General features: G+C 39.4%; 1 protein-coding gene across 1 annotated transcript; it reads right to left on the reverse strand.

Moving 5' to 3' along the window:
- Nucleotides 1-8,146: 8,146 nt before the first annotated feature.
- Nucleotides 8,147-10,738, reverse strand: LOC110331530 (olfactory receptor 2AG1-like). Its single transcript, XM_021212221.1, has 3 exons — nt 10,671-10,738; nt 10,229-10,391; nt 8,147-9,117 (listed from the first exon to the last, which is right to left on the reverse strand). The coding sequence occupies exon 3, from the start codon at nt 9,093-9,095 to the stop codon at nt 8,148-8,150; it is 948 nt and encodes a 315-aa protein (XP_021067880.1). The 5' UTR covers nt 9,096-9,117; nt 10,229-10,391; nt 10,671-10,738; the 3' UTR covers nt 8,147.
- Nucleotides 10,739-13,320: the final 2,582 nt, after the last annotated feature.

Below are 13,320 nucleotides of genomic sequence, written 5' to 3' on the forward strand. Positions count from 1 at the left end.
TTTTGATGTGTTCTCTTTTCTTTTCTTTTCTTTTCTTTTCTTTTCTTTTCTTTTCTTTTCTTTTCTTTTCTCTTCTCTTCTCTTCTCTTCTCTTCTCTTCTCTTCTCTTCTCTTCTCTCCTCCTCCTCTTCCTCCTCCTCCTCCTCCTCTTCTTCTTCTTCCTTCTCTCTCTCTCTCTCTCTCTCTCTCTCNTCTCTCTCTCTCTCTCTCTCTCTCTCTCTCTCTCTCTCTCTCTCTCTCTCTCTCTCTTCATTTATTTGCAGTCCAGATTTCATTCCCCTGGACTCCCATCCACACTCTGACTATTCCACATCTCATAACTTCTCCTCATCCCCTTGTCTCCATGAGGATTTCTCCACCCCGCCAGCCCCCCACCTAACCAGACCATTCTACTCCCTGGGTCTTCCAGTCTTTTGATGGTTAGGTATATCTTCTCTGATTAAACCTAGACCAAGTGGTCCTCAGCTGTATGTGTGTTGGGGGCCTCACATCAGTTGGTGTATGCTGCCTGGCTAGTGGTCCAGTGTTTGAGAGATCTCTGGGGTCCAGAATAATTGAGAGTGCTGATCCTCTAGAGGGTCATCCTCCTCCTCATCTTCTTCCAGCCTTTCTCTAATTTAACCACAGGGATCAGTACCTTCTGTCCAATGGTTAGGTGCAAATATCTGCCTCTGATTTTATCAGCTGCTTGTTGGTTCTTCTGGAGTTTTGTCATGATAGGTCCAATTTGTGTTCACTCCATAGCCTCAATAATAGTGTCAGTTCTTGGGACCTCCCCTTGAGTTGAATCCCACTTTGGACCTGTTTTTGGGCCTCTTTTCCTCAGGCTCCTCTCCATTTCCATCCTTGGAGTTCTTTCAGACAGGAACAATTATGGGTCAGAATTTTGACTGTGGGATGGCAACACCCTCTCTCACTTGATGCCTGTCTTTCTGCTGGAGATGGGCTCTATAAGATCACTCTCCTTACTGTTGGGCATTTAGTCTGAGGTAGCTCTGTTTGAATCCTGAGAGTCTATTACCTCCCATGTCTCTGGTGCATCCTGGAGAGTCCCCCCAACCTCATAATTTTCAAGGATGCCTGTTTCCATTCTTTCTGCTGGTCCTCAGGGCTTCAGTTCTTTTCCCTCACCCAATACCAGATCAGGTTGCTCTCTTCCCCAGAACCCACCCTGTACATTTTTCCTACAAGTTCCCTCTCTTCCTCTCCCCTTGTGATTTTTTTCTTCTCCCTCCCAAATGAGACTGAGACATCCTCACTTGGGCCCTTCAGCTTGTTGACTTTTGTGAGTTCTGTGGACTCTATATTGGGTATTCTGTAATTTTTTGGCTAGTATTACTTATTAATGAGTACATACCATGTATGTTATTTTTTGTTCTGAGTTACCTCATTCAGGATGATATCTCTAGTTCCATCCATTTGCCTGCAAAACTCAGGATGTTCTCTTTCTTCATAGCTGTATATTATTCCATTGTGTAAATGAACTACATTTTCTGTATCCATCCTTCTGTCATGGGACATCTGGGTTGTTTCCAGCTTCTGGCTATCACAAATAAGACTACAGTGAATATAGGAGAACATGTGCCCCTGTGGTATGGTGGGCAAACTTTTGGATATATTCACAAGATTGGTATTACTGGGTCTTCCAGTAGATATATTTCTAGTTTTCTGATGAACCTCCAGATTGATTTCCAGAGTGGTTGTACCACTTTGCAATCCCACCAACAATGTAGGAGTCTTCCTCTTTCTTCACATCCTCTCCATCCTATGTTGTCACTTGAGGTTTTGATCTTAGCCATTCTGATTGGTGTAAGGTGGAATCTCAGGGTCATTTTGATATGGATTTCTCTAATCACTAAGGATTCTGAACATTTCTTTATTGTGCTTCTTTCTTTAGGTGCTTCTCAGCCATTCAATATTCCTCAGTTGTGAATTCTCAATTTACCTCTATACCCCCGTCTTTGATTGAGTGTTTGGATTTTAGGTGGTTCGGATCATTGGAGCTCTGACATACTCAAGATAACAGTTGAGGTCACATTTTTTTATAACACCTGGTGCAGTTGGGACCCCTATAGGAACCAGGGAAACACAAACCTCCACCTAACCAGAGGCATAGGTTCCTTCCAGCTTACACCAGGGACCAGAGAAGACCTAGGGCTCTGGCTTCCCACTCACACCTGCATAACCCAGAGAAAGCTTGAATTCCAGGGGCCTGACACAACAGAATCTCAGGGACTTGGTCAAACCAGGATCCCAGAGGCAGCTTGACTCCCAGGAGCTCTGACACACCCANAATCTCAGGATCCCAGGATCCCAGAATAACAAGATCACAAAGACGGCTGAACTCTGAGTAGTTCTGACACAACTAGGATTGGAGGAGGGACAGGCTCCAGTCAGAAGCAGCAAGAGCAGTAGCACTAGAGATACCCATATGGTGAGAGGCAAGCACATGAACATAAGCAAAAGAAACCAAGGCTACTTGACATCATTACAACCCAGTACTCCTACCACAGCAAGCCCTGAATACCCCAACAAACCAGAAAGAAGATTCTGATTTAAAGACACATCCCATGATGATGATAGAGGACTTTAAGAAGGACATAAATAACTTCCTTAAAGCAATACAGGAGAACACAGATAAACAGAAATAGAACCCCTGAAAGAGGAAATACAAAAATCCCTTGAAGAATTACAGGAAAACACAACCAATCAGGTAGAGGAATTGAATAAAACCATCCTAGATCTAAAACTGGAACTACAAACATTAAGGAAATCACAAAGGGAAACAACCCTAGAGTTAGAAAACCTAGGAAAGAGATCAGTAGTCATAGATGCAAGCATCACCAACACAATACAAGTGATAGAAGGGAGAATATCAGGGGCAGAAGATACCATAGAAAACACTGACACAACAGTAAAAGAAAATGCAAAATGCAAAAAGCTCCAAACCCAAAACATCCAGGAAATCCAGGACACAATGAGAAGACCAAACCTAAGGATAATAAGTGCAGAAGAGAGTGAAGATTCCCAACTTAAAGGGCCAGCAAATATCTTCAACAAAATTATAGAAGAAAACTTCCCTAACCTAAAGAAAGAGATGCCTATAAACATACAAGAAGTGCACAGAACTCCAAATAGATTGAACCAGAAAAGAAATTCCTCCCACCACATGCTAGTCAAGACAAAGAAAGACTATAAAAAGCAGTAAGGGGAAAGAGTCAAGGAATATATAAAGGCAGACCACCAGAATTACACCAGATTTCTCAACAGACACTATAAACTTTAGAAGATCCCGGGCAGATCCTATACAAACCCTCGGAGAACACAAGTGCCAGCCCAGATTTCTATACCCTGCAAAACTCTCAATTACCCTAGATGGAAAAAACCAAGATATTCCATGTCAAAACCAAATTAACATAACACCTTTACACAAATCAAGCCATACAAAGGATAATAGAAGGAAAACTTCAACACAAGGAGGGAAACTACACCCTAGAAAAGCAAGAAAGTAATCTCTCAAAACCCCAAAAGATAACAACACAAACATAATTGTAAGAACAAAATAACAGGAAGCAACAATCACTGTTCCTTAATAACTCAGCTTCCATGGACTCAACAAAAAGCCATAGACTGACAGCCTGGATACATAAACAGGACCCAGAATTTGCTGCATACAGGACCTCAGATGATGGAAAGATCTCCCATGCTCATGGATTGACAGAATTATATAGTAAAAATGGCCATATTACCAAAAGCAATATACACATTCAATGCAATCCCCATAAAAAATTCCAGCTTAATTCTTCATAGATTTAGAAAGAACAATTCTCAAATTCATTTGGAATAACAAAACACACAGGATAGCCAAAACTATTCTCAACAATAAAAGAACTTCTCTGGTATCACCGTCCATGACCTCAAGCTGTACTACAGAGCAATAGTGATAAAAACTACACAGTATCTGTACAGTGGCAGGCAGGTAGATCAATGAAATAGAATCGAGGACCCAGAAATAAACCTATACACCTATGGTCACTTGATCTTTGACAAAGGAGCTAAAATCATCCAGTGGAAAAATGAAAGTATTTTTAATAAATTGTTCTGGTTCAACTAGTGGTCAACAAGTAGAAACATGCAAATTGATCCATTTTTACTTCCCTGTCCAAAGCTCAAGTCCAATTGGATCAAGGACCTCACATAAAACCAGATACACTGAATCTAACAGAAGGGAAATTGAGGAAAAGTTTCAAACACATTTTCACAGGGGAAAATTTCTTTAACAGAACACCAATGGCTTATGGTCTAAGATCAAGAGTCAACAAATGACCCATGCAGTGGTGGCACATGCCTTTAATCCCAGCACTTGGGAGGCAGAAGCAGGCAGATTTCTGAGTTCCAGACCAGCCTGGTCTACAGAGTGAGTTCCCAGGACAGGCAGGGATAAACAGAGAAACCCTGACTCGAAAGAAAACAAAACAAAAAAACAAAAAAATCAACAAATGGGTCCTCATAAAATTCAAATTTTCTGTAAGCCATAGGACACTGTTAATAGGACAAAAATGCAACCAACAGATTGGGAAAAGATCTTTACCAATCCTATATTCCAAAGAGGGCTAATATCTAATATATACAAATAAGAAGTTAGACTCCAGAAAACCAAATAACCCTATTAAAAATGGGGTACAGTGCCAAACAAAGAATTTTCAACTAAGGAATACCGAATGGCTGGAAAGCACCTAAAGAAATGCGCAACATCCTTAGTCATCAGTGAAATGCAAATCAAAACAACCCTGAGATTCCACCTCATACAGGTCAGAATGGCTAAGATCCAAAACTCAGGTGACACCAGTTGCTGGTGAGGATATGGAGAAAGAAGATCACTCCTCCGTTGTTGGTGGGATTGAAAGCTGGTAAAACCACTGTGGAAATCAGTGTGGCAGTTCTTCAGAAACGTACACATAGTACAACCTGAGGACCCAGCTATACCACTCCAGGGCATATACCCAGAAAATGCTCCAACATGTAATAAGGACACATGTTCTACCCTGTTCATAGCAGCCTGTTTATAATAGCCAGAACCTGGAAACAACCCAGATGTCCCTCAACAGAGGAATGGATACAGAAAATGTGCTACATTTGCCCAATGGAATGCTACTCAGCTATTAAAAACACCGACTTCATGAAATTCTTAGACAAATGGATAGAACTTGAAAATATCATCCTGAGTGTAACCCAATTACAAAAGAACACACATAGTATGCACTCACTGACTGACAAGTGGGTATTAGCTTTAGATTTCGGAATACTCAAGATACAATTCATAGTCCATATGAATCGCAGTAAGAAGAAAGACCAAAGTGTGGATGCTTTAGTGCTTCTTAGCAGGAGGAACAAAATTCTCACAGAAGTAAATATGGAGAGAAAGTGTGGAGCAGAGATCGAAGGAAAGGCCATTCAGAGACTGCCACACCCAGGGATCTGTCCCAATGTCAAACTGAGATGCCAATGTGGATGCTGGGTATTGCTTGATGACAGGAGCCTGATATGACTGTATCCTGAAAGGCTCTGTCAGAGCCTGACAAATACAGAGGTGAATTCTTGAAACCAACGATTGGAGTGAGTGGGGAGTCCCCAATAGAAGAGTTGGAAAAGATACTGAAGGAGCTGTGAGGGTTTGCAACCCCATGGGACAATCAGCAATGTCAACTGGCCAGACCCCCTGGAGCTCCCAGGGACTGAACTACCAACCAAAGAGTACACATGGAAGGACCTATGGCTCTGGCCACATATGTGACAGAAGATGTCCTTGTTGGATATCAGTGGGAGGACCAGCCCTTGGGCCTGCGGGGGTTTGATGCCCCCATGTAGGGGAATGCCAAGGCAGGAAGGCAGGAGTGGGTAGGTGGATGAGTATGCTTATAGAGGTAGGGGAGATGGGCTGGGATTTTCTAGAGGAGAGAACTGGAAAGGGGATAATATATGAAATGTAAATGAAGAAAAATCTAATAAAAAATAATAGAAAAAAAACAATTTAATAGTCTTCCCTGGAACACTCCACAATCAGCAGTTAAGAATAAAGTTACATATGCGGAAGTATACACCACAGACACTGTTTTCCTTTGCTCCTGTTTTTGCCTGTCAACCCAGAACATGGGTTTTCAAGGAACATTGTGCCAGCTTCATTAAGACAATATAATTTTTTTCTTCCAGAAATCTGTTGATAAGTTATTTCCTAACAGTAAAATGCCATTAGAAGAAAACACAACCACCTTGTGATATATAGGTTTTCCTGGTTTTTAATTTTTACTATTTTTATACTTTTTAATGAGAATTTCATGCATTCATATAATGCATTTTGATCCGATCTCTTTCCCATTGCCTTCCCTCCAAACTCTCCCCTATGCTCTTCAACAATACTCTCTTTTACCACCATAGAACACAAGAATCTCATTGTGTGTCAGCAGGTGAACAAACCTCTACATGAACATATCAGCTTAGTAAAGTGAGTGACAGCAGCAAAAATGGAAGGAAATTCATCTAAACGACTGCAAGATTTACTCATACTACTTACTTCTAGGATACTAACTTCTATCTATTTTCCCTGAAAACTTATTTTTATTTATTTTAACTGTTACATAGAAACCAAACCCACATTTATATCTTAGTATGCTTCTGTACCTGTATTCATTCTATACTATTCAAATCATATTAAGGTATTTATCTCCTCAAATGTTTATTGATTATGATGAATGCTTCTTAAATTCTTTCTTCTGACTTATGGAACAAATGCACTAAATATTACAGCAATCTATGGTCAGCTTTCCACTCAGTAATCATGCATAATCTCTATGCTAATATCCAGCTTTCCTCTCCCTCACCTACAACTCTCCCCAGTCGATTTTAAGCACTATTCTATTTTCACCTTCTATGAGTTCAATTTAATAAGAACTTTGTTTAGTGCTATATTAAAGGGATTATAATATTTTCTTTTTGTTAAAACAATCAGGAAAGAATCAGTTTCTACAAACAGCAATACCAACCACATAGTACTACATATTTAAGTTAAGAAGAACAACGTATTCCCCTTTATCCTATTTTTCAAATTTAAATTTATTTTCTCTTCAAATTCTTTATTTATCTATTTGTAGGGTTTTTATTTTTGAGAAATCTTCTGTCTGTTTTCTAAAGCAGCTGTGATAGTTTATACTCCCCACCAATAAAATATTCCTTTCCCCATATCCATGAGAGCATTCACTGACAATTGTACCCCTGATTACCATCCTGTCTCACGTTTCAGTTCAATACAAAAGCTATAAAATGTGGGCATGTGGAGTACCATATGATATTTTGAGGTGTACAGATTATAAAATGTCTATATCTAGGCTAACAGTAAATATATAGATTCTTTGTGATTGTTGAGATATTTTACTATGTTAGGAGTGTTGGACAAATACTGTCTGCTTGCATTATTCATAGGCTAGAATGGTAAGTGTTCAATTCGAATCAATGAAAAAAGAAAAGGAAAGAAAAGAGAAAAGAGAAAAGATGAAAGGAAATTGTATACAAGAGTGGAGGAGGAGTGGAGAGGATAGGAGCGATGAGGAGCGGAGAGAAGAATGGAGAGGAGAGTTTAAGGTTTTTTATAAAATCAAAGAAATATCCATGAATGCAGATACTTGGTAAGAAGAAAGAATGAACATGAGGCAAACTTCTTAAGTAAAATAGTCACTTTAATGTTACATTTTTTGGCCGAGATTAGTTAGTTTAATATTTAAGCAAATCTGAAGAATCTTTTTCAATTAATACATGAGCTACCTACGTGAAACTATGTTTTCTGGTTTTTTGGTCCAATAAGGAATTCAAATCTCAGGGGCACTGTCCAGGTGGTAAGGTGAGGCCAATTTTAAACTAACTAAAGCAGTTACATTTGAAAATGACATATAACTTTTAAAGGCATAGGAAATAATTTGAAGTATGGTGGACTTCATTTTATAAAATACCTCATAATATCCAGAGTATTTGAAATGTTTGTTGTATCTCATTCATAATCTATCAAACAACACTTTTACTCTCCTGATTTTTTCAGTAGTATTTCATTCATAGTTAAAATCTTTTTATTTTTAGGAGGAATAAACTATTAGAAATATCTAGACTGTAGAATGTACTGAAAACTTTTTTCCCAGGACTCTTCTCAAAGCCTCAATGACCTCATTATTCCTCAGGCTGTAGATGAGGGGATTCAGAGCTGGAGTGACAATCATGTAGAAAACTGAGCTGATATTGTCTTGTTTGGGGCTGTGGAAGGAACTAGGCAGGATATACATGACAATAGCACCCCCATACCACATCCCAACCACAGTCAGATGGGAAGAGCAGGTGACAAGGGCTTTCTTCCTGCCCTCATTTGAGGGCATATGGAGCACAGTAAGCAGAATTAGTGAGTAGGAGGTCAGGATGGCAGCAAGAGCAGGAAAGAGCAAGGTCACACCCATCAAATAAACCATGAGTTCATATGTGGAAGTGTCTCCACAGGCCAGCTTCAGCAAGGGTGGAATCTCACAGAAGAGGTGTCTGATCTGCCTCGACTTGCAGAAAGGATACTGCATGGTGTACGTGCTATATCCTAGAGCACTGAGAGATGCAAGAATCCATGAGGTCGCTATCATGAGACAGCAGACTTTCTGACTCATTAGGATTGTGTAGTTCAGAGGATGACAAATGGCCACATACCTGTCATAGGCCATAAAGGACAGAAGGAGGTCCTCTGCACTACCAAGCGTCAGTGCCAGGAACATCTGAAGGGCACATCCCCCAAATGAGATAGTGTTATCTTTGAGAAGAAAATCTAGTATGGCCTTGGGAGTGATAACTGATGGTTGGAGGAGGTCCATGAGAGAGAGCTGCCAGAGCAGAAGGTACATGGGCACGTGGAGTCGGGCATCCATGGTGATGACCAGCAGCAGCAGTCCATTGCTGGTCAAGGCTAAAAAGTACAGCGCTGTGATAATGGCACAGAGCAGTTCTGGAAAACCACTGTCATCCAGAATTCCCACCAAAATGAAGCCACTTCCCAAGGTGGAGTTGAAGACTTCCATTCCGTGCGGACTTCTTAGTTGCCTACAAAACATACAGTTAGTGAAGTTTTGGTAATATGAACTCAATTTGCTAATGGTCATGTGAGTAGCCACTTATGCTACCCAGCATGACTCTAACAACATGGAATCTTTCCAAATAGCTTTAATTCTTGATTTACACCTCTCTCTCCATCTCACTGTCTCTCTGCTATTGTTCTGTCTTTTTCTTTGTTGAATCATCATAAAGATCTATCTATGTTCAGAATAGGTAGTATAAACATTAAGAGATCATTTCACAAGGTACAACTTAGGATACTAAATCTGGAACAACTTTCCAGAAATTTAAATGTCTTTCTTAAGGTCAAAGAAATATCCTAATGTGTTTTTATTATAGTATAATGTTTAGAAAATGGCCCTAAATGTTTTAGTTCATTTTCTGAAAAGAAAACATTGAATATGAATCTCTAAACTGATTTCAGTGAAATACTGATATTGGGTTTTATCACATTTCATTTTTTCAGGATCTATGTTTTTAATTATGTGTTTATAACTCAGCTTCTACAAGTCATTGAGCATGACATATGTATATTGGCATTTCATTCATTTCCATTGGCCCCTCTGTTGGCAGTTCATAACTGAGCAGTTAAATGGTATGAAAATTTTAAACAAATATTTCTTTGCATTGGATGGCTTTTTGGGAGGTTTCATCATTATTCAATGTTAGCAACATCCACAAGGTCTAAAGATCTATGTTAAGATTTCAACAAGAGAGGAAGTACCCAGGTATAGATTATAAGACGGAATCTCTGTCAATCCTAATTGATTCTATATTCCATGATTTAGTATTAAATAATATTTTAAAAATAAATTTTGTTCTTTCAAAAATTTCATACATGTCCATGATTTATTAGATTCACCATTTCCCCTTCTCAGCATTGCAAAGCCTTTTATCCTTGTTAATATTTTTTTAAAAAACATAAAAATAGACAAGAAGGAAAAGGAGATCAAGAAATCTGGTTCTGTATCTTCTGATCTTGAGATACATCCTTACCTCAGGTTCTAAGAAATCTAGTTACCTGACCACTTCAGCTTCCCTTGGCTGCTTAAAGCCTGAAGATGCTTCACTACAGTTGGGGAGATCAGATGTAGTTTACCTTGACAGCAGTTAATTGGTTTGTTTGGTTAAGTTGCTGCAGTGTTTCAGGGATCTGTGCAATGTCAGGTGTCAGGGGGGTTGTATTTCTTCCTCTTATCTGCAAGTGTGCTCTGAGATGGAGGTAGTTGCATCCAGGCAGCTTATGTGTTTCCAGTAGTTTCCTATGAAGTAAGATGATGGTTTTTCTATTATCAGTTATGAAAGAAAATAGTAGAAATTGTTCCCTGTTACTTGTGGCATCAAGGGGACCCCACTAGGTTTTTGTCACTTTCTGGGTGGCTCTAAGGTCTGAATACTCAGGGTTTGGTTTGTTTGTTTGTTTGTTTGTTTTGTTTTGTTTTGTTTTGTTTTTAACCAGTGCTTCCCACTCTAGGAAGAGACAAAAGATGAATGGAATAAACAGAAATTAGAAGAGATGTCCAAGCCCTGTGGTGACTCACCTGAATATCTCTGGGGTCAGTATAAGCCAGGACCTTATACATGAGCAAGCTATTTTGTCTTCTCATCCCATGACGTCCTCTCAGCTTTCCTCTGTGCATAGCTTCAAATGGACACATTTCCTAACTTTAAAAGTCTCCCTTGGACATGTGGGTCTAAGATATAGTAAATTGCATAATCCTCTTGGGTGTTTCTTGGCTTGCTTTTCCTGAAGTTTAATATCACTTAATGAGATTTAAGACATTAGGTTTATTCATCCCTGACATTTAATATTCATCTCCCATAGGCTCAAAATGTTGAGATTATAGGAATTTAGTACCTGGTTTTTACAAACTTTTGTTTAATTCTAGATGAAATATTAGAAACCCATTTTGAAGTTTTAAAAAAATATATATTTTTTCAGATTTTACCTCATGCTTTCCCCCTCCTCCATGTTCTTCCAAATTCTTTCTACCTCACTACCCACTAAACATCATGATTCATGTTCTTACTATCTCCAAACCACTTCCACAAAGCCATCAAAACAAAACAAAAATCAAACAAGAAAAACAATAAAATGAAAATTCATAAAACATTGAACATAGAGAAATCAAACTGGTACCCAACTCGAAGCTTGACCCTTACTGACTAGTGTTCATGGCACAAAAATGTACTTTGCATTGGAGGGAAAAAGTGATCATCAATGTTACCATATCACTAGGTTTAAAACCTGTGACCCATTCCTGTCCTGGCCTTCTGCTGGAACAGAAAATCAGCTTGTCTGTTCCTTTGCAGACCCCACAGTCTGAAGGGCTCCCAGGAGATCTGCTGCCTGAGGGCAACAGGTAAGGGATCTTTCTAAACAACTCCAGCATCTGTGAACCCATGCTAACTTAAGCCCCATTCCCTCTCTCCCCTGTTCAAACTACAACCCCTTACCTAGGCCTGCACCTTCCACTAGGGCAGATCATTGGCTTGTATGTTCCTCTGCAGATCCCACAGTCTGAAGGCCTCCCAGGAGATCTACTATATGAGGGCAACAAGTAAGGGACCCTTCCAAACCTCCACAGCAACCATGAACCCCAAGGAACGCAGCTAACTTGGGACCCATCCCCCCTTTCCTTTGCTTGAACTACAACCCCTTACTTTCTACTGGGGCAGATAATCAGCTTCTCTGCTCCTTTAAAGACACAAGTCTGAAGGCCTCCCAGGAAATTAGCTGTGACCGGGGCATCAGATAACCAGCATGCATGCCCCTCTGAAGAAGACCTTATAGTCTGAAGTCCTACTAGGAGGTCTACTATAACCAGGGCCATAGGCCTCCCAGGAGACCTGAAACAATCCAGGGACACAGGAGGCAGAGAGGCACCCAGGCCAGCTAACACAGAAGATAACCAGATGGCAAGAGCCAAGCCTAAGACCATAAGCAACAGAAGCCAATATACTTTGGCACCATTAGAACCCAGTTCTCCCACCACAGCAAGCCCCTGATAACCCCAATGTACAAAACAAGGATACTGACCTGAAATCTTATCTCATAAAGATAATAGAGTCTGTTAAGGAGAATATAAATAACTCACTGAAAGAAATACAGGAAAACACATGTAAACAGGTAGTAACCCTTAAAGAGGAAGCAAATAAATCCCTTAAAGAGATACAGGAAAACACAATCAAACAGGTGACAAAATTGAACAAAGTAGTCCAACATCTAAAAATGGAAATAGAAACAATAAAGGAAATATAAATGGAAGCAACCCTGGAAATAGAAAACCTAGGAAAGTGGTCATATGCAAGCATCAACAACAGAATACAAGGGAAAGAAGACAGAATTTCAGGCATAGAAGATACATTAGAAGAAATTGACACAATAGTCAAAGAAAATTCAAAACAGAAAAAACTCCTAACCCAATACATCCAAGAAATCCAAGAGACAATAAAAGACCAGAGTTAAGAATAATAGAACTAGAAGAGAGCAAAGATTCCCAGATCAAACAACACAAAAATGTCTTCAACAAAATCATAGAAAAAAATTTCCTTAGCGTGAAGAAAGAGATGTACATAAATGTATAATAAACCTATAGAACACCAAATAGATTGGACCAGAAAATAAAGTCTTCTTGTCACATAATAATCAAAACACTAAATGCACAGAACAAAGAAAGTATTAAAAGCTGTATGAGAAAAAGACCAAGTAACATATAAAGGCAGACCTATCAGAATTACCTGAGACTTCTCAACAAAGACCCTAAATCCAAACCAGACTGGAAAGAGGTCATACGGACACTAAGATAACACAAATGCCAGACAAGGCTATTTTTTTAAATTTATTTATTATATGTAAGTACACTGTAGCTGTCTTCAGACACACATCAGATCTCATTTCGGATGGTTGTGAGCCACCATGTGGTTGCTGGGATTTGAACTCAGGACCTTCGGAAGAGCAGTCGGGTGCTCTTACCTGCTGAGCCATCTCACCAGCCCCAGACAAGGCTATTTTAACCTGCAAAAAATCTCAATCATCATACATGGAGAAATCAAAATATTCCAGGACAAAACCAAATTCAAACAATGTCTATCTACCAATCCAGCCTTACAGAGGATTCTTTTTTTTTTTATTAGATATTTTCTTCATTTACATTTCAAATGCTATCCCAGAAGTTCCCTATACCGTCC

This window comes from Mus pahari, chromosome 1 (assembly GCF_900095145.1).
Source record: "Mus pahari chromosome 1, PAHARI_EIJ_v1.1, whole genome shotgun sequence".
Classification (NCBI taxonomy): Eukaryota; Metazoa; Chordata; class Mammalia; order Rodentia; family Muridae; genus Mus; species Mus pahari.

Excerpts from the sequence above, each read along its gene's own strand:
- LOC110331530 (XM_021212221.1), bottom strand. The coding sequence starts at position 9,095 with ATGGAAGTCTTCAACTCCACCTTGGGAAGTGGCTTCATTTTGGTGGGA.